The 19,590-nt window shown below is 43.6% G+C and overlaps 1 protein-coding gene across 1 annotated transcript in view; it reads right to left on the reverse strand.

Moving 5' to 3' along the window:
• Positions 1-19,590, reverse strand: part of dnah7 (dynein, axonemal, heavy chain 7) — an 83,572-nt gene that overhangs the window by 19,008 nt on the left and 44,974 nt on the right. The window contains exons 41-50 of the mRNA XM_047047282.1: positions 18,942-19,272; positions 17,396-17,742; positions 17,074-17,254; positions 15,848-16,033; positions 14,804-14,967; positions 13,856-14,010; positions 11,800-11,990; positions 8,329-8,462; positions 7,454-7,789; positions 3,425-3,551 (exon numbers count right to left, since the gene is read on the reverse strand). Of these exons, the coding sequence (XP_046903238.1) occupies positions 3,425-3,551; positions 7,454-7,789; positions 8,329-8,462; positions 11,800-11,990; positions 13,856-14,010; positions 14,804-14,967; positions 15,848-16,033; positions 17,074-17,254; positions 17,396-17,742; positions 18,942-19,272 (2,152 nt within the window). The remainder of the gene's footprint in view (positions 1-3,424; positions 3,552-7,453; positions 7,790-8,328; positions 8,463-11,799; positions 11,991-13,855; positions 14,011-14,803; positions 14,968-15,847; positions 16,034-17,073; positions 17,255-17,395; positions 17,743-18,941; positions 19,273-19,590) is intronic.

Genomic DNA, 19,590 nt, shown 5'->3' on the forward strand with positions numbered 1-19,590 from the left:
GACCTACATAATGCATTACCCCCAAAAATTTGAGCTGTCAAACGATTAAAATATTTAATCGCGATTAATCGCATTAATGTCATAGTTAACTCGCGATTAATCTCAATTAATCACACATTTTTATCTATTCTAAATGTCCCTTGATTTCTTTTTCATCCATTATTTTTTCAAATTTTAATGCTCTTATCGACATGGAAAAGTGGTTCGGATTGCTTCGTGCTTCGTTTTTTTAAAATTGAAAACAACATTGCAATCGCCTGGCTTTGACGAGCGGGTGGAGAATTCGCATCAGCTGTGTGCTTGGCCATCAAAATTGTATTTTAGACTCCACGACGTGCTGCGACGATAGCTCAGTTCACAACGACAGAACACACTAATCACTTTGGTTTTGTCAATGGAACCATTTGGCAACCTTTTAAAAGTAAACTTTCCATTCAGAATCTTATTGGCATCCATTTCGGCGTCTGGCGCTGGCAATCAACTCAAAACGTAACGTTAGCCTACTACCAGAGAATGTCTAATATCCGTAAACGAGTTCTGCTACGACTCTTTAGCCAGCTCGCAAGCCCAAACAAGTGTGTGTGGCGTGCCTGTTGTTTTGTTTCCGGTTTAGCTAGATCCGGTGTGGTATTGTAGTTTTTCTAACGTCAGTGTTGTTGCAATAGAATGTGAAACGAACTACAAAGTTTGCTAGGTCAAAAAGAGCGTTAATCGCGCGATAAAAAAATTGACGCCGTTAATTTGGGTGTGCGTTAACGCCGTTAATAACGAGTTTAACTGACAGCACTAATTAAAATCAAAGAAATTCGGAAAAAAACTTTTCAATGAATTCAGTCATTGAAAAAGCATACATCTAATTTACAGATAAAACAATATCATTAGTAACCAAATTGAATATTTTGGGGGCAAAGTTTGCAGCGAGCCTCGTACCTGGAGCTGGGTACCGCTTGTAACCAACAGCTGAAATCTCTGTGATCTAGCCATGTCTTGTTGAAAGTACACTTTCCCATTTTCCACATGTAGCCGAACTTTCACAAATACGAAGACGTATTTTGGGGGCAGGTATTGCATTTATCACAGGATTTGTAGTTTTATCACTGCGTACACACCAACACCAATATGCCCCAGAAAGAACTACAACACCAACGTTCTGAGGGCACCGTTCTGCTGGTTTTGTTTGTAGCAAAGACTCTAGAGCTCCGCTTTGTAGGCTATGACTCAATGACTCAATTTTTGCTACTTTGTAATAACTTTCGGCCAGCGTTTCTGGAAATTAACAAGGGTAAAACCTTTTTTAGACCTGACTAAATTCAATTTAAGACCTCAGATGAAAATCGGAATCAATTTTTAAGACGTTTTAAGGCCTTAAATTCAGGCCTTCAGAATTTTTGAGTTTTTAAGATCCCGCGGGTGGTGTGTAGTAGTACTGTAAAGCCAGTACTGTGTGCAGAAGTAGTAGTACTGTAAAGCCAGTAGTGTGTGCAGTAGCAGTACTGTAAAGCCAGTACTGTTTGCAGTAGTAGTAGTACTGTAAAGCCAGTAGTGTGTGCAGTAGTAGTACTGTAAAGCCAGTAATGTGTGCAGCAGTAGTAGTACTGTTAAGCCAGTAATGTGTGCTGTAGTAGTACTGTAAAGCCAGTACTGTGTGCAGTAGTAGTAGTACTGTAAAGCCAGTACTGTGTGCAGTAGTAGTAGTACTGTAAAGCCAGTACTGTGTGCAGAAGTAGTAGTACTGTAAAGCCAGTAATGTGTTTAGAAGTAGTACTGTAAAGCCTAAAATCAGCACAAAACACGGACTTACGGGCCTTTTTGCTTTTCTAAAACTGTTGCTACAAATATTTTATATGGTTGGTTTCATAAATAAAGACAATCAAATTTAAGAAACAAAATAGTTTAATAATAAACCGTCATTTTTCCGCCACTACAATGTATAGTTCCTACATAAATCGTTGCCATGCAACAGATTGAAAACAGTGGAAGGCCCATATCGTCTTTATAGTGCCGGCTTCATTCCTTGCCTAACGCTTCGATTTTAGCCTCTTTCTTCTCTGCATGCCTGGTCTTTTTTAAGTCTTTCTCCTCCATTCTGTTCCCACCACTCGTTAAACGTCAGCCCACCAAGCAAATCAAAATTCACAACAAATGTTGCCATTCTCTTTTCGACTAGGTTGCTTGCTACCGTAACTTTGTAACGTCTTTTTTATTTGAAATATTCGATGTGCAGTTAGCCTGACGTTGTCATACTCATAATTCTAGTCAGAATATGAGTCTGAAAACTCTCCGTTGGGCTGTGACTACGGGGCGTGTTTCAACCGAACTCGTAAAACAAATGCCTCTTCGCTCAATTGGATAGACCTACAACCAATCAGAGCAACGTAATATGTTGTTTGTTGAAAACGAATTCAACCCAAGCGCTCTTTCGTGACGTTGTTGATTACGTTACTGTTGATCATCTGTTCATCATCGTATAAAGCCCGCCCTGGCAATTTCATTGGTCCGTCCCGATTCTGGTTTTCTGTAGTTGTCCCCAATACGAGACCCTCCAGACCCAACTTCCCGAACAAATTTTGTTGTGGGCGGGGAGAAGTTGGGCTGGCAGCCAGGCTAATGCGCAGTAATATGGAATGTTATGTTATGAGGACAACTTGAAAGGTTATGCTGGATTTAACAATGGCATGGAACGCGATATAGCCATGATCAGAATCAAGGATTGGAGCAATCAGTTTTAGAAGTTACTATGAGCGCCAACAACATGATTTAACATGTCGGCTGTGTGGCAGGACTTCACAGTATCAAAGGATGATGACAAAATGGCTATTTAGAGTATGTAAAGTGTCAGTGATGCAATACATTTTAAGTTTACAGAATTACAGCTGCATTTCTGTGCATATGTGTCAAGAATGTGTCATTGTCAACAACACAGTTTTAAGGACACTGTTCAAGTATGAAATTTGTGAAGTGAAAATATAAATAAATCTGCCATATTTCAAATCATTTCAATAGTTTTCATGAGTGAATGTCTATTTCTAAAATGATACAAATCAAGTTTTTAATGTCCCGTATCTACAGCAAGTACCCCATCATAATAACAGATTAATTCTAGTACAGGAGAAACTTTTCAATAATTAAAAGGCAGAGGTGTATATATCGGTATCGGAATCGGCCAAAATGAGCTTGTAAATATCGGCTAAAATTCAATATCGTGCATCTCTACCAGTAATGTGTGTAGAAGTAGTAGTACTCTAAAGCCAGTAATGTGTGTGTAGAGACAGGTGTGTGTAGTGGTAGTAGTGTGTGTCGAGACAGGCGTGTGTAGTGGTAGTAGTGTGTGTCGAGACAGGTGTGTGTAGTGGTAGTAGTGTGTGTAGAGACAGGTGTGTGTAGAGACAGGCGTGTGTGTATGCCAGGGCAATAGATAGCTTACTAGCTTGACGTGCATCTGCAGGTTGACGGTGAGACAGAAGGAGAAGAGTAGCTTGTCTTTCTCAAACAGCGAGCGACACACGTTGACGTACAGTGAGTAGGTGAAGTGGTCTCTCAGAATCTGCAGCCTGGAAGTAAACACACAAGATTCAGAAAGTGTATCCCTTCTTACATTTCTGTAAAGTATGATAGTTGATATATACATATTCTTTATCATTCTTTCTCACAAGCTTTTTTGTTGCAAATATTAACCAACCCAGTAAATCACCAGAAGGGGTTACTACATTAAGATTCAGAGTATAACATTTATCGACAGCTAAATATTAAAGCATATGTGTAATATCTATATGTCTCATGTATTTGAACAGGACTAGGCCAGATACACCATAAGTATTTTTTTTATCATTTATAAATATACCTATATATAATTATCAATATACTGGACTATAACATCAAACCGTCACTATAGGTGAAAATATGTATGCTAAACAGCCAATTTTGTGAAGTGAACTACAAAACTGATTTGACCTTGTCATAGTTGAAAAATTTAAATTCAGTCATGACAAATGACAGTTTGGTGTGTAAAATAAACATACAGTGAACCTCAAAGTCCATTGAAACCTCTTTCCTATCAACATTTCACTGCTCACTACTATTTTGGAAAGGCAACCCGCAAACGCTACATTACACATTTAGTAGACGCTTTTATCCAAAGCGACTTCCAAGAGAGAGATTTACAAAGTGCATAGGTCACTGATATTAACAACTAGATAGCCCCAAAGCATTGCGGGTAGCCAAAAAAAGAAGCACACATTGTGAACAACCAAAAAATAAGTGCCAAAGGGAAGAACCATATGAGCATGTAGTTAAGCAAGTTACAATTAAACAAAATAAATCGCTAAGTGCAAGTGTACCAAACGCTAGCTTGTGAAACTGTCCAACTTGTGACATCACAAGTTGCAGCATCAACTTTGTCACGCCCCAACATTACCCGCCGTCTGGTTTTCTGATCCAGGAACAAACGGAGGTCGCGTAGATCTCCGACACTTTTTTAGCTAGCTGCTCTGTTCCACAGGGATTACGAATGAGAAAGTTAATACGTTTTCAACATATTGAAAATGGACTACGGTGGTAAATGCAGTGTCTTTTTTCAGAGTCTTTCCAAGGAACCAAACACTCGGGAGGTTGTGATGTTTGTCTATGAGAAGATCCCTGTGCAGTTCGACCCTCAATTACACATTTGATTCAACCATTTCATCGAGGACAGTTTTGAAAACCTGGGACAATGTAAAGCAGGATTTGCTATGAAGCTGTTGCTAAAAAGAGGTGCTGTTCCGACCCATGTTCATCACAGCCGCAAGCTGTAGTATGATGTTGTCGCTAACAGTTATTAGCAATGCTAACGTATCCTGCCTGTATCTAGTTTGATGATTTAGTTTACTGGCAATGGTTATTTCATGTTCCTGACTGTGTTTCATTCAAATAAATAACCCGTGTTGTCATGTACATTTACAATTCAAGATGCATGTTTTTCCAATAGAACAGAAGTGGAAACAACTAACATAATCATTTCAAATGATATCTAGTCAATCTGTTGAAAACAGTGTTGTGTAGACACAATTTATTTATTTGTACGTTTTTATTTCAAGTCTCCACCTTCGATGTTTCAGTGAGTGCTGTTTGGCCGTGTTGCATCTTTGCTCCGCAGCTTCACTCGTTGTAGACCAACCAATCAGCGAGCGGCTCATCTATATATTCATGAGCATACCACAAAAGGAGAAAACCTAGCGTTTTTTCCCGGGACAAATTCACTGGAAGCATCAGGGGACATAGAACAGCACCCAGGCCATTTTCAGCCCAACCAATGTTACATACCCTATTCGTAGACATTAAGGAACAGTGTGAAATACCCCAAAAACCCAGTCAATCACCCCTTTAATTTTTCTGTGGTATCACAACCAAAGCCTGTGGGGAGAAGAGTGGGACACAGCACACACACTCGACTACAGAGAGAGCAATGACCCACGGTCTGTTTAGTCTGAGTGTTTTTTGATCAGTGTCAGTCAACAGGTGTCCATCTTTCCCTCTGCCCTGGGGCACAGGACCCCCTAACTTGACAGAATTTAATCTAACACACCAGGGGAGTATTCCAGAAAGCGGGTTTAGTGAAAACCCTGAGTTGGGTAACCTTGAAAAGAGGCTAACTGGGTTTTCTATTCCAGAAAGAGAGGTAATGCAAACTTTTGGTCAGTGTCCATGGTGACTGACTGTGAACCTAACCTGCACGCTAGCAGGTTTTCCATAACAAACTCTGCTTCTACCTATCCCCTCCCACTTTCTGAGCCTGATACAGTTGGCAGTCATGGGGTGTCCTTTCCTTGTTTGGCCGACCGATCTCAAACTAAATTTAATTCCCTTAGTTCAGGGATTCCCAAAGTGTGGTGCGCACCCCTGGGAGGAAAAATTTAATGGTGGTCTAATGGTGTAATAATAAATATTAATTATTATATGGCAACGACAGTACGAGTGTTCTGATTGGCTAATGGGTAGTCATGCCAGCCACGTATTGCCCTCCTCGTCGGTCCGATACGGATCCGTATTGCCCTCTGACGTCATCTTCAATACAACTGCAATCTGCCTCAGAGCCTGTGTGTGTGTCCTCGCCCTCCTTATTGCTCTTTAAAAGATAAAAAAAATTGCCTTGTGTAACTGAAATGTATAGAAACTTTGTTGCAATGTTTCAGGGCGTTTTCACACCTGTAGTTTGTTTGCTTTGTTCCAATTCAGGGATTTAAATGAGAAAATGTTGCAGTTGCTCCTTCGTTCGGTTTGAGTTTACACTGCAAAATTTAACAGCGGACTAAATCTTGTAAACAAACTCCATGCGCGACGCTAGCAAACTGTTTATCTCATTGGTCCGATTTGAATGCGGCTATAAATAGGCTCTGTTGCTTTACTTTTTTTTACAGGTGTGGGGGTGCGTGAACCCACACTGGATTTAGAAGGGGGCGTGGCCTAAAAAGTTTGGGAACCGCTGCCTTAGTTATACGTCGGGAGAGGATTACAAAACCACCAATTATATATGCTATTGTTCCTACAATTAACATCATTCCCCTGTGATCATGCACCCTCCTGTAACTGGTGTTCCAGCAAATCAATTTCAAGATCAGCCTTTATTCTTCTGCCCTAAGTACACCATCTCTTGGTCAGTTTTTGGCGCTTGCTTTATGAGATGCAGTTTGTAACTCCTTTACTGGTAACTGGGAATACACGAGATTACATTAAATTCAACAGTTCCTTATGCAGAATTCACCTGCCATTAAATGTACATGGGGAGACCAGTAGCTACCACACATAGGCATCTCTGCATACATTTCTACGGCAGCAGTCAACATCTCTTCATCATCTTAATAATCATCATCTTGTGATGAAAAGCATTCTGTTGGGGGTTACTGCTACTACAAGTTGAAATAGGCACCAACTGATATTTATTTTGTATCGTGTCAAATATGTTTAAAACCAAAGTGACTAAAGGCTCTTTAGTCACTTTGGAGGCTACAATCACAAGCTTATAGGCTTAAGCAAAATATGCCTTAAGTGGTTGTAATATGTTTTTATGTTAAATATAAGATTTAACATGCTAAGTGCACCACTATTTCACCTGTATTAACAGTGTGGTTAAATGTTCAATGTATGGATTGAAAAAGTCTGGGTCTCCAATTTTAGAGTAAATCAACCCAGAGTTCAGGTTTAGGTTCGCAGTTTGTTGAAGCCGCTTTCTGGAATACCCCCCAGGTAGACAGCAACACATCAACAAGCAGATGAAGTAAGCTGGATACAACTCCATTACAGCTGAGCAGATAGGTGCATGTTTAGCAGGTTTGCTCATTAAGTTACTACTCCTTATTTACCCTTAAATGTTGTGGATTGTTATCTTTATTAGATTTTAGATTCTCAATGAATTAGCAATATAAATAACTGACTACAATGCATTAATTTTTGTTGTTCAAGTTCACAGAAAGAAGCTGACCTCTTTTCCAGCACGTCACTCTTGTCTGAGTTGTCGATGGAGCAGATGAAGAGGTTGATGAACCAGGTGAGGGAATACTGGTACATGGGCTCAATGTTGGCCAGGTTGGCGATGGAGAAGAAGAGGATGGCCGAGTGCTCAGCAATGGGCGTGTAGCCCATACGCGTCTCGTCAATCTTCACCTCCGTCGCCTCGGCAATGGCCTGCTTCTCTGAGATCTCATTGGCCAGGACCTTGGAGGAGGACAGGATCTTGACGGCTGTCTCGTCCTCCAGGATGTTGCCCTCGGACGAGGAGAGCACCTCCAGGATCTTGTCCTCGATCTCTTTCAGCTGCCTGGGGAGGGCAGAGGTCACCAGAACAGGAAGAATGTGGAAACACTACCATGACCTGCAGCCTCTGTCCCCTGATGTGTGAATCTACATTACATTTACATGCAGTCATTCAGCAGACGCTCTTATCCAGAGTGACTTACAGTAAGTACAGGAACCTTATCAGAGACCCTAGAGTTAACAAGAGCAGTGTTAACCAGTGTATTAACCAGTGTTTTTAACCAGTGAGCAGTATTAACCAGTGTATTAACCAGTGTGTTAACCAGTGAGCAGTGTGTTAACCAGTGAGCAGTGTTAACCAGTGTATTAACCAGTATGTTAATCAGTGAGCAGTATTAACCAGTGTATTAACCAGTGTGTTAACCAGTGAGCAGTGTGTTAACCAGTGAGCAGTGTTAACCAGTGTATAAACCAGTATGTTAACCAGTGAGCAGTGTTAACCAGTGTGCTAACCAGTGAGCAGTGTTAACCAGTGTATTAACCAGTGTGTTAACCAGTGAGCAGTGTTAACCAGTGTGTTACCCAGTGGGGGGTAACCCTAACCTCTTGTTGTGGGCCCCCTGCAGAATGAGGGCCTGCTTCTCCTCCTCAAGGTCGGGTCTCTCCCGGGCCACCACGATGCCCAGCAGCTGGTCCTGCATGCCCTTGGGCGTAATCATGAAGTTCAGCAGCGTCACCTGCAGCCCAGAGGAAACAGGACTCTGAGGTGTGCGTGTTCTGCCTGCATATGTAAGAGTTTGTGTGTGTGTGTGTGGGGGGGGGAGTTTCAACTGTAGGGTTCCAAGGTTGTGTGTGTGTAGGGGGGGGTTTTGAGAAAGAGAGAGAAATCTTCGGTAATGCCTTTTTCCTACGTAATGCAATTACGGTTAATGTGCCTTTTCTGGAAAATGCTATATTTTTTTCCTTCTTCCAAGTGCACCAGTATTCAATCGGGTGTTTTATGATGGGATGCTGTGTTTAAATGGAGCGTTTATTGAGCAATGTGTGTTGGGGGGTAAACGCACCCTGGTTCTAGTGCTGTAACTCTTTTAAAGTGAAAAATCCCTCACTCCTGCAGAACTCTGGCCCAATCACACTGCCTCTTTCAGGAGGAAGGTCTGGCCCAATCACACTGCCTCTTTCAGGAGGAAGGTCTGGCCCAATCACACTGCCTCTTCAGGAGAAAGCTCTGGCCCAACCACACTGCCTCTTTCAGGAGAAAAATCTGTCCCAATCACACTGTCTCTTTCAGGAGAAAGCTCTGGCCCAATCGCACTGTCTCTTTCAGGAGAAAGCTCTGGCCCAATCACACTGTCTCTTTCAGGAGAACTTTCTGGATATCAAGAATTCATTGGTTAAATGATAAAACGGCTTGCCACAACTGACATCCTCGGAGTTAAATACTTATAATAATTAACCTTGCTTAGTGAGCACACTGTTGGATCCAGTGGAGAACAATTCCACTGCTCATCTTACTGGTATGTTACACCGATGCACCGGTTGCTTTTCGCTTGGACATAACGTTCCTGTTGCTTTCCTAATTGTGTCGATTCTGACTGCACACGTCACTGCTGTTGCGTGCCTTTATAAGGAGCTGTCGGGGCGTGTATGTATGCAATTCAGGAGCACGAGGACGCGCTTTCAACTTAAGACAACTCTTCCCGGGGAGCACAGCTAAAAAACTTCTGCTGCGTAGGAACACATTTTCAAGCGTTCGTGAATTTGAACTTCTTTTACACACAAGCTCAACCAAGACCAAAACAATTGATTTTTACTGCCCAATTTACCAATGCTTTCACACTTTATGTCGGAACAGATAACATCATGTTCAAAACCTAACTTATTCGCTAAAGCCAGGGTGAACAGCTGTTCATATTGTAAATTGAGACACAAACATATCCCCTGTATTGTATTCCATTGCTACTGAGAAACAGCTGGTTGAAGTTATGCAAATACTGTAAATCACAGCTGATTCCCAACTAGGAAACACTCAGGTTTTGAGGTTCTTTCAATCGCATGACCATAAGGTATATACAGTAAGAGGACCTCTTTGGGCTAATCTTATGTGGAAAAAGAACAATACAGAGAAACACGAAGAAAGAAAGAATATGTAATGCCTGCATGAGGGAGAGGAAGACAAGTACCAAGACAAGGGAGAAGAGTGGGACAAGGGCAAGGGAGAGGAGGACAAGTACCAGGACAAGGGAGAAGAGTGGGACAAGGGCAAGGGAGAGGAATACAAGTACCAGGACAAGGGAGAGGAGTGGGGCAAGGGAGAGGGAGAGGATTTAGAATGTGTGGTGGTGCTCAGAGAAGGGTCAGAGCTAGGGTAACTGATGGAATATGTAAATGGAAGCTATATTGCATATTTCTTGCAGTAATGTCCTGTTGCAACTAAAGCCTTTCCTGCAGCAATTATGTTTCTTTCTTCTTTTTTTCAACACAGTAACCATACATTGTATAAAACTACTATGAGATGGGTCATTCATTTTTTGTTCTGAATTTCTGTAACAAAAGAAACAAAATGCATGCATTTACTGAACCCAACAAAACAAACATGTAAAGAGGCTTAAAAAAAACTGCATTGCAACACAATCTATGGGTTATGATCTATATACTGTGAGACCTGACACATCTACTGTATGATATAATGCAGTTTCTGTAATTTCAGCTGATGTTAGTGATATTGTGCTATGTTGAAAGCGAACGTGTGTTAATGTTTTGGTTTTGGTTAGTGTATTTTTGTGTTATGAAAATGAGTGTTTGAGTTTAGTTTACAGTGTGTGATTTTGAGCATGAAATTAACAGTTTTGCCAATTGTCTGTGGTAGGTGTGTTGGTGCATTAAGAGTAACAAGTAACAAGGAAACTTGTTAGATGTATTGAAAAGCTTGTCAGAGCGATTGTAAAAAACTGTAAACTAGCCTTGCTTTGCCTTCAATTCAAATCAATTAGTTTAACAGGGAACTTTGCCATCAAATACGTGACTATTCACTGTATTTATAGGCCCAAAGTTGGCTTATTCCGCACACTAGGACTACACCACACAATGGCATATTTATTGCTGCTGCAAAATGTTGCAGAGCGTTCCCTAAGGAGGGAACACATCTTCCTAGACCATACCAATTTATTTACAGAGAGTGACGAGTGGGCTACCTGTTGGAACGCTTTAGGCTACCAAGTGCAGTCCTCGTGGATATTTGTAACAGTCAACTGATTTCTAGTTTTTTTTGCTTAAGAATTCAGATTCAAGTTAAACCATTTATTTTTTCACTTCATCAGTTCTGCGCACTTCTTCAGATACAGCGTTCACTGCATGAGTAATTGCATTCCATGCATCAGTTTTATTTACTGCTTTGTATCCACAGCTGACGCTATTAAATATGATGTGTCGTTTATCGCTAACTTCTTGCTGCTGTACCTCCACTTCAGAATTATTATTGAGTTTTTCCGTCTTTTGTCGAGGCCTCCACTGTCTTTACCACATCGTTTTTACATTTCTCTGAGTGTGCACACGGCCCTGCCATATCATGCCCTTTTATGGGAATTAACGGGGCGTTTACCTATGCTAAATAGGAGCAACGGCTCACAGGGTTTCAACTTACTAAATATTGGGATTCATCATTCTAAGAACACACCTAACACCTAAGAACACACTAGGCCAACCCTAACTCGACCTGTAGCCCTTGCAGGAGTGATATGAGGGACCCGGCTCCTTAACAGTGTGCATGTTAGTTTGAGTTAGCACAGCCAGTAATACGTCTCCCACGCTGTCAGAGCCCCACATATGTAGGCTGTAAGCTGGGGAGGGGGAGCTCATTAGGACGGCTCACACCTGCTATAGACAGATGTGTAGCTACGGACGACTACTCCAGCGCTGCGGTCACGCTTAGTGACGCAGATAGATGGGCAGCCATGTGTTCACTATGAAAATGAGTGACAAGTCGAAATAATGCAGAATTACATGGGGGAGGGGGTCTGGTGAAGGGAGGCAGGGGAAGGGATGCTGGGGGAGGGAGGCTGGGGCAGTCCTCACCTTGACGGAGGTCTCTGGCAGGTAGTGGGGGTTCCTCAGCTTGGTGGTGATGTAGAAGCGGAAGTCGGGGGAGTACTCGATGGTGGAATCTCCCAGCCGGATGCAGATGCTGCCACCCTGCTTGAAGGTCTGCTTCAGCAGCAGCGGCTCCAGGATGGGGTCTAGATCCTCCCCGATGTTCTCTAGCAGCACTGGGCAAGACAGCATCACATCAGAACATCACACACACCACCGGGAAAGACAGCCTCACATCAGAACACATAGCACTGGGCGGCAAGACAACAACATCATCACATGATCACACATCACAGCACTGGGTCACAGCACAACCAGGGTATTGAGCCTCAGATATATAGTGTGTCCTCGGCTGAGATTAAGGACACCCCTAATCTCATTAAAAAGTTGGAACAAATGACTGATTCTTCAGTTGACTCCTAGGGGAGTGGTGGTGGACTGATGGGGATCCTTGGGGTTCAAAGCAGGATGCCTTCCTGAGCTGTGCTGAGTTGTGCTGAGCTGTGCTAAAATGTGCTGTGGGCATTTCATCAGACGGATTATACAATAAAGTAAAGGCTTCAATTCTATTCTAGACTACATCTGTTTGACACAGTGAGGGTTATCATTAATACACCACATCAGAGCATCAGACCATGATCGCAATGCATTAAGATTTCAGTGTGCAGTATCCAATCATAGGGCGATTACAGGATTAAAAAATGTTAGAATGCCAAAGTGTTTCTCAAGGTGCATTGTGCAGGATTAAAATATTTGACACAATGTAAACCCAGCTTAGATGCTGGGCCGCGTGACACAGCTCTCACTGTCAGAGACCTTCAAGTGACTCAGATCAACCTTTATGCATGCTGGCCCGTAAGAATATCACCTCTTAAGTCTGGAGGATCACTGGCCTGTATGGCTGTCTTGTATTTTATTGACAATTTTCTTAGGATTCAATGGAGTTTGCTTCGACAGAGGTGAAGTATGGCTTTGATAGAGCGTTAAAGGATAAAAACTTTTGAAAACCTGGCAAAGACTACAACACACAGAGGTATGTGGCACAGCACAGCACTCTGTCTCCTCTCTCTATCTCTCCCTCTATATCATCTGCCTCTCAATCTCTCTCCCTCTCTCTCTCTTCTCTTTATCTCCCCCTCTCTATCACCCCCTCTCCCTCTCTCTCTCTCTGCCTCTCTCAAGAGAGGTTTGGTCCCTGCAAGGACACACTGCTTGCTGAAACACTGTCCTTGGTGTATTGTAAACATCAGTGATATTACACAATTCAGTTTGGCCTGTAGTTGTCATGTCTTTATACTCTCACTATAGTTCTCTTCCTTTCATTCAATCTCTCTTTCTCCTGCAGTCCACTGCCAAAACGAGAGGCATTGTGTTTTGTCAGGAAAAAGGAAGGCGGTGGCTTTGGATGTTGAGAGGATTTAGATTAACTAAAAGGAGGGTTTGTGTGAAGCAGCTACACAGTGGATGGATACAGAGGACAAATGGTCAAGTCTGTACGTCAGCAGGGAGGGACTGAGGGACGGTGGTTCTACTTCACTGCACTCCAACTTTGTATCCAGGGGGAGGGAATTGAACAAAGACAGAAACACCAACAACCCACCATGCTATCTGAGAGAATTCTGTCCATGCACAGATAAGTTTTTTCTTCAAACATACTTGACTTATTATGAGTTTGATCTGATGTGGAGTGTAGTTTCATCCCTAGTCCTTGGGGTACACATGTGGGCATGAGAGGATAGGCTTTACTGCTTATATGTGTTCCTCAAGCACTTTTCCTTATAACAAAATGCACACAGAAAATACAGTAGCGCAGAAAGCCATGTTCACCAGCTACATCACAGGACTGTCCTGGTGGTGAAGGGCGCCCTCTTCAGTAGACCAGGGGTAATGCTACCACAGCGGGTCAGCTCTCCCCAGATGCTATTCAACAGGGCTGAGGAGGGTCAGCTGTTCCATGGGGAAACCACACTCACACACACACAAGCAGCCACGCGCACCCACACACAAACGCGCACACAGACACACACACACACACTCTTACCAGGATTGCCAAACTGAATGCAGTTCTCAAGAGTACGAACAAAGTCAGCGTCGCTCAGTTTGATGATGTGCAGGCTGTTGGCCTTCTCCATGTTCTTCACCCACCTGTTGGCCTGGCCCTGGGGGTCAATCATGAGGGGCCACCTTCTGGCGTTGCTGCACACACACAGTTCCAGCACACACACACACACAGTTACAGCACACACACAGTTCCAGCACACACACACACACAGTTACAGCACACACACAGTTACAGCACACACACACACACACAGTTACAGCACACACACAGTTACAGCACACACACAGTAACAGCACACACACAGTTCCAGCACACACAGTTACATCACAAACACAGACACACACAGTTACAGCAGATATACATGCACACACAGTTACAGTACACACACAGACATACACACACAGTTACAGTACACACACAAAGTTACAGCACATATACAAACAGTTCCAGGAGGAAGATGAGGTCTGGTCGGCTCTCAGGTTTAAGCACACATTCACTTCTTACGTAAAAGTATATATAATATATAACATGATGTACAGTGAAGACAGATGTGAAGTGCAACATAAGGTAAATGCATTTGCATGTATACATATCTGAAAATGTCCACATGCACCAAAAGCTTATTCATGTCATGTTAGAATAGAAGGGTCTTGGTCCTGCTTTGTCAGATGGTGTTGATAGTATTTAATACGTTTATTCATCCACTTAGAGAAAAGACCCAATTTCTAAGAATGTTTCGGACTGGAACTGTTCCTACTGGTGCAGTATGCGATACTAGTTTACTCACATCTGGAAAATCCACTTTTGACAAGAAATCCCAAAAGGTAGGATGTGCTTGATCGCTGGATCAACACCCAGCCTGTCTCACAGTGCTTCAAGCGGTTTAAGTGTGAATGGCGTCTGTGGCTGTAGGGTTAGGGTGCTTACGAGATGATGATGCCATTGTCTATGGAGAAGGTGTCTGACGGCAGCCCAGCGATTGTCCAGGAGCGGATCTTCACAGGGTCTCCCAGGGAGCTCATCAGGGACATGTTGCTGGAGCAGGGGATATCTCTGCTCTTACACAGAGCCATCCACTCCTGGGTCTGGCTCTGGACATACACACACAGGTTACACACACTGCCCTACACAAGTACACACACACAGCTTATACACACTGCCCTACACAAGTACACACACACAGCTTATACACACTGCCCTACACAAGTACACACACACAGGTTACACACACTGCCCTACACAAGTACACACACACAGCTTATACACACTGCCCGACACAAGTACACACACACAGGTTACACACACTGCCCTACACAAGTACACACACACAGGTTACACACACTGCCCTACACAAGTACACACACACAGGTTACACACACTGCCCTACACAAGTACACAGTCACAAGTACGCACACACAGGTGGTATGCACACCCTCAGCACTGCAGGTATCATTGCAGATAGTGATTGGGAACATTAGAATAATTCTTTTTTTTTTTTTTTTCCCACAACTGTAACTGGGTTTTGATCAGTGTCATCTATATTTCATCAACAGGCCTTATTTGTTGTTGAAAATAGAGCAGTAAGGGGAACTGAGTGCATCATTCAGAGAGGCAGAATTTAATGTGGGCTTCCTTTGAGCAACAGAAAATCAAACTAGTTTAAATATTCAGAATAGCAAGCATCCTCACTTATTTGTCACATCAAAGGACTCAATCTCAGTGATGGTGACGTCTTCTGACAGACCCACATAAGCATGTGCATAGGCACACATACACTCAAGAGAAATACATTCATATGCATGTTCAATACATACATATGTGCTCATGCATTGATGTTCCTATATATCCTGTAATTCCCCTATAGTTTGATGCTTAGTTAATGCTGCAAGAACATGCAACAAAAATACAATTAAGGCTACATCTCTCTTGACCAGCCTATTACACTCTTCAGATCCATGCCCCAGTAAGTACCTGTCTATAGCTGGAGGTGAAGGCCCCCAGGTAGGCCACGATGGCAGCTGAGATAAGGATGTTTCCGGTCAGGTTCTTGTAGAGCTCTCCTAGGTTGAAGGCCGTCTCGCTCCAGCGAGTCTTCTCCCCGCCCAGGCCGCCAATCAGCTGCTCCGCTCTCTCCAGCTTCCTGCTGCACATCTCCACCTGCAGGAACAAACATATGACTAACAAACCAGAGAGCTGTACCTTCCAGGAGAGTAGGGGGAAGTAGGAGGGAAAAATAAACAAAACCTTTCTACCCTTTTTCCTATGAAAGAAAGGGTTTCTTTCAGAACAGACTACACAAGTCAACTTTTTCATGGGCCTACAACAAGTCTTTGAACACCCACATAAAAGCATCATCAAGCTTCTATGGGTTATCCCAGGTGATGGAGGTAGATAGAAATCCTTATCAACACACACTCAATCAACTGAACTTTCCCGGATGAAAAACAACCAAATGGGACAGTTGTGAAGTTGTCTGAGGAGTTTAGCGTGGTATAGAGAGGTAGAGGAAAGAGAACCCTGATGTTCTCCTCCTTCAACAGCAGCACATCAGACAAGCTGGGATGGATGCATGAGGGAGACATGGAGAAGACATGAAGGGAAGAGATCTGGGACGGAGAGGTAGAAAATAAGCATTTTCTACAAAGTTACAGGAACTGAAAAAAAAACGTCAAAGCCTACAGAGACTGTAAACAAATAGCACAGAGACGAGGGGGGAGGAGCAGACTAATATAGGTTTGGCCAGAGGCAGAATTTGTAATCGTGCTATTTTAAAACAATATACTCAGAAATTGCCGGTGAAGACTTGTGGTGATTAGTCAGTGCTGCTTCCTGAGTTAGACATATCAGAGCGATCTGCCATCTGAAACGGGTACGGCTACCGAAAAACATTATTTGTGACTTTAAGAATGAAACTCTTCAAAGTGAACCTGTTGACACCAAATAAACAGCATATATCTTTAAAATCCAGACTTGGAACAGAGAAAGTTCACAGCCCTAAATGGAAGAGCAAAGAGCTCAGCTTCAGCTGTCTGAACAATGCAAAGCAATTCAACAGCAACCCAAATTTTCTGTTAATGCTGTAAAGGTGTGCAAGCTAAGTAGTAGAATAACCTAGTTAGATGTTCAGAACCACAGGGCCCCTCCCCAGCTCCGCCCCTCCCCGGGGCCGGCCCTCCCCGGTTCCGCCCCTCCCTGACCTGGTTCTCCAGGCTGGCTTTCTTGCTCTTGTTGGTCTCCAGGGTGGACTGCAGCTTGGCCAGTTTGTCCTGGACCTCCTTGAGGGCCGCCTGTTTTTTGCGCAGGCTGTCCATAGCCACTTTCAGCTCTCCCTCAGCCTGGGCCAGCTTCTCCTTCTTTGGGGCCACCACCTTGGCCACCCTGCAGAGGACAGCAGGAGTCAAGTCACTGTACATATGATTCATGCAAACTCTTCCTAGGTATTGCTTGAATCCCAATCTTAGACCCCCAAATCTTGCCGGAATTATTATTATTTCTATGAGCAGGACTGTGTGAACGTACTTGTCGTAAGACTCCATGGCGCGGACCCACTTACACAGCCCCTCGGCGGCGGTGGATGCTGTGCGGATCTTCTCTGGGACAAAGTCTGGGTTGGTGATGTATTTCTGCCGGATGATGGCGATGAGGTTGGCTGGGATGTTATCCTTATCATACTCGTGAAGGCTCTGGAGGAACTTCATGTCTCCCAGCAGCTTCTTGGCAGGACCCCAGAAGTCCTCCACCTTCTTGCCGGAGCCAGAGGGGTCTGGAACTCTGTCAGGCTTCAGCCCCTTCAGGATGCAGATGGTCTCCATCACCAGCTTCACAGCCGGGGGAGGGCTCTTCATGGACTTCACCACTGTGATGTCCTGGACGGAGGGACAGAAGGAAGAAAATGGGCACACTTAAACCTGACATTAAGGAACTATTAGGGCCAACCCTCTACGGACACAATGAAGCTTGAGTCGCCATTGGCTAGTACAGTTTTTATTTTACTCGCCAGACTTTTTACATGAAATGCATGAACAATGCGAGTACATTATCTGTCTGAATTATTCTTTATGTTGCATATGGATTTAATCATATTTTTTTTTGCAAATGGCTTTCTCTTTCGACTTGACTTCAGCCACCTCTATAGTGCCGACAATGGTTAGGCCTACTGCTAAGCTTCTGTTGAAATAAGCCTGATCTGAGCCCTGAAATGAGCCTTCTGTTGAAATAAGGATCAGGTCTGAAAGGCGTGAGGATGTGAGACTGCTATGGACATCTGACTTTATTCTGTTTTGGTCATTGAAGGCCCTTTCGCAGTTGGCAGAGCTGATTAGCAGAGCAATAATAATCTGAACAAGGAACAGTAATCTAAAATGTTCTTGATAACAAAACTTATTGCTTAAATGCTTAAAAAGTATTAAGCATTTTCTGCTCAGACTGGAATTGTAGCTAGCTTTTTTACATCATTTCTGTGCGTTACAAGTGCCGTAAAAATCAAGTCAATCTTTTTGTGAGACAAAGCGACAGAGGCAGTGTAGCGTTTTACCTTCCCTAGCGACACAAAATCTAGCGACGAGCGTCAAATCTAGCGACTTTCCGTTACTTTGGCAATCTCCGTTTTCATTGTTGAGCAGCAGCAAAATAACTAATTGTACGTCTGTTGTCATAGCAGCCAATCATGTTAACTGGCAGTCAAGCGACAGTGCGTCATTGAAATCTGCGCTCAATGTATTATTTGCCTCTAACTCAGTCACAGGCGAGTGAAATCGAACAATTAACTACCCATTGGCTAATTAAAGATCATTTTTAGTCACCAAGCGTGAAATGTGGTCGCATGTGCAAGTGATTTACTCGCATTGTAGAGGGTTGTATTGGGGGGGGGGGGGGGGGGGGGGGGGGGCATTTTGGATTGAAATGCAATCATATACATCAGTACATCTTTTAAAGGTCTGTTATGTTTTTTTGTCTTTATGATGAAATAACTGTCAGTGAGAGGCATTTCTATCTGAATACCAACAGTGTGATGAGGCATATGCTAGGCCAGGCTATGGACTGAGATGCTGGTGTGGCTCCCTACCTGGTTGGTCAGGGTGTCCAGGGCTGACAGGGCTGACTCCAGGATGGGCATGGCAATGGCCAGGTCAGCGTCACACTCGTCCTTGATGGCCTTGGCTGCCATGGCCTGCTGGTTAGCCACCGCCTCATCCACCTTCACCACCTTCTCTGTCTCGGCCACGTCCACAGACTCGTGCTGGATCACCAGCATCATCTCGTCCACCTGCTTGCTGGCCACACGCAGTTCTGGCTGCAGGGCCTCCAGCTCCACCTGCATGCTGGCCACCTGGGATGCAGCCGACTCCAGCTTCTCCAGACCGACCTCGTAGCGCTGCTTCAGCTTGATCACCTCGCTGGGGAGGGAGGAGGGGGCAGAGAGGTAGGGGTGTGAAGCCATGTGGATGGAATGAGATTAGTAGGGAGGATGAATGTTTAAAAGGACTGTGTGTAGTTGGTGGATCATCTTATCAAAGATTTCCTGGTGAAAGTTGAAGCCTTACAATCCTTATCAATCATAATCATGAAGAATACAGGCATGATTCAAACTCTTGTAAACTGGTATTGCAGAGAAGGTGAACGAGGTGTAGAGAGGAGAGAAGTTGAGAGAAGGTGAAAGAGGTGTAGAGAGGAAAGAAGGTGGAACAGGTGTAGAGAGGAGAGAAGTTGAGAGA

This window comes from Hypomesus transpacificus, chromosome 23 (genome assembly GCF_021917145.1).
Source record: "Hypomesus transpacificus isolate Combined female chromosome 23, fHypTra1, whole genome shotgun sequence".
Taxonomy (NCBI): domain Eukaryota; kingdom Metazoa; phylum Chordata; class Actinopteri; order Osmeriformes; family Osmeridae; genus Hypomesus; species Hypomesus transpacificus.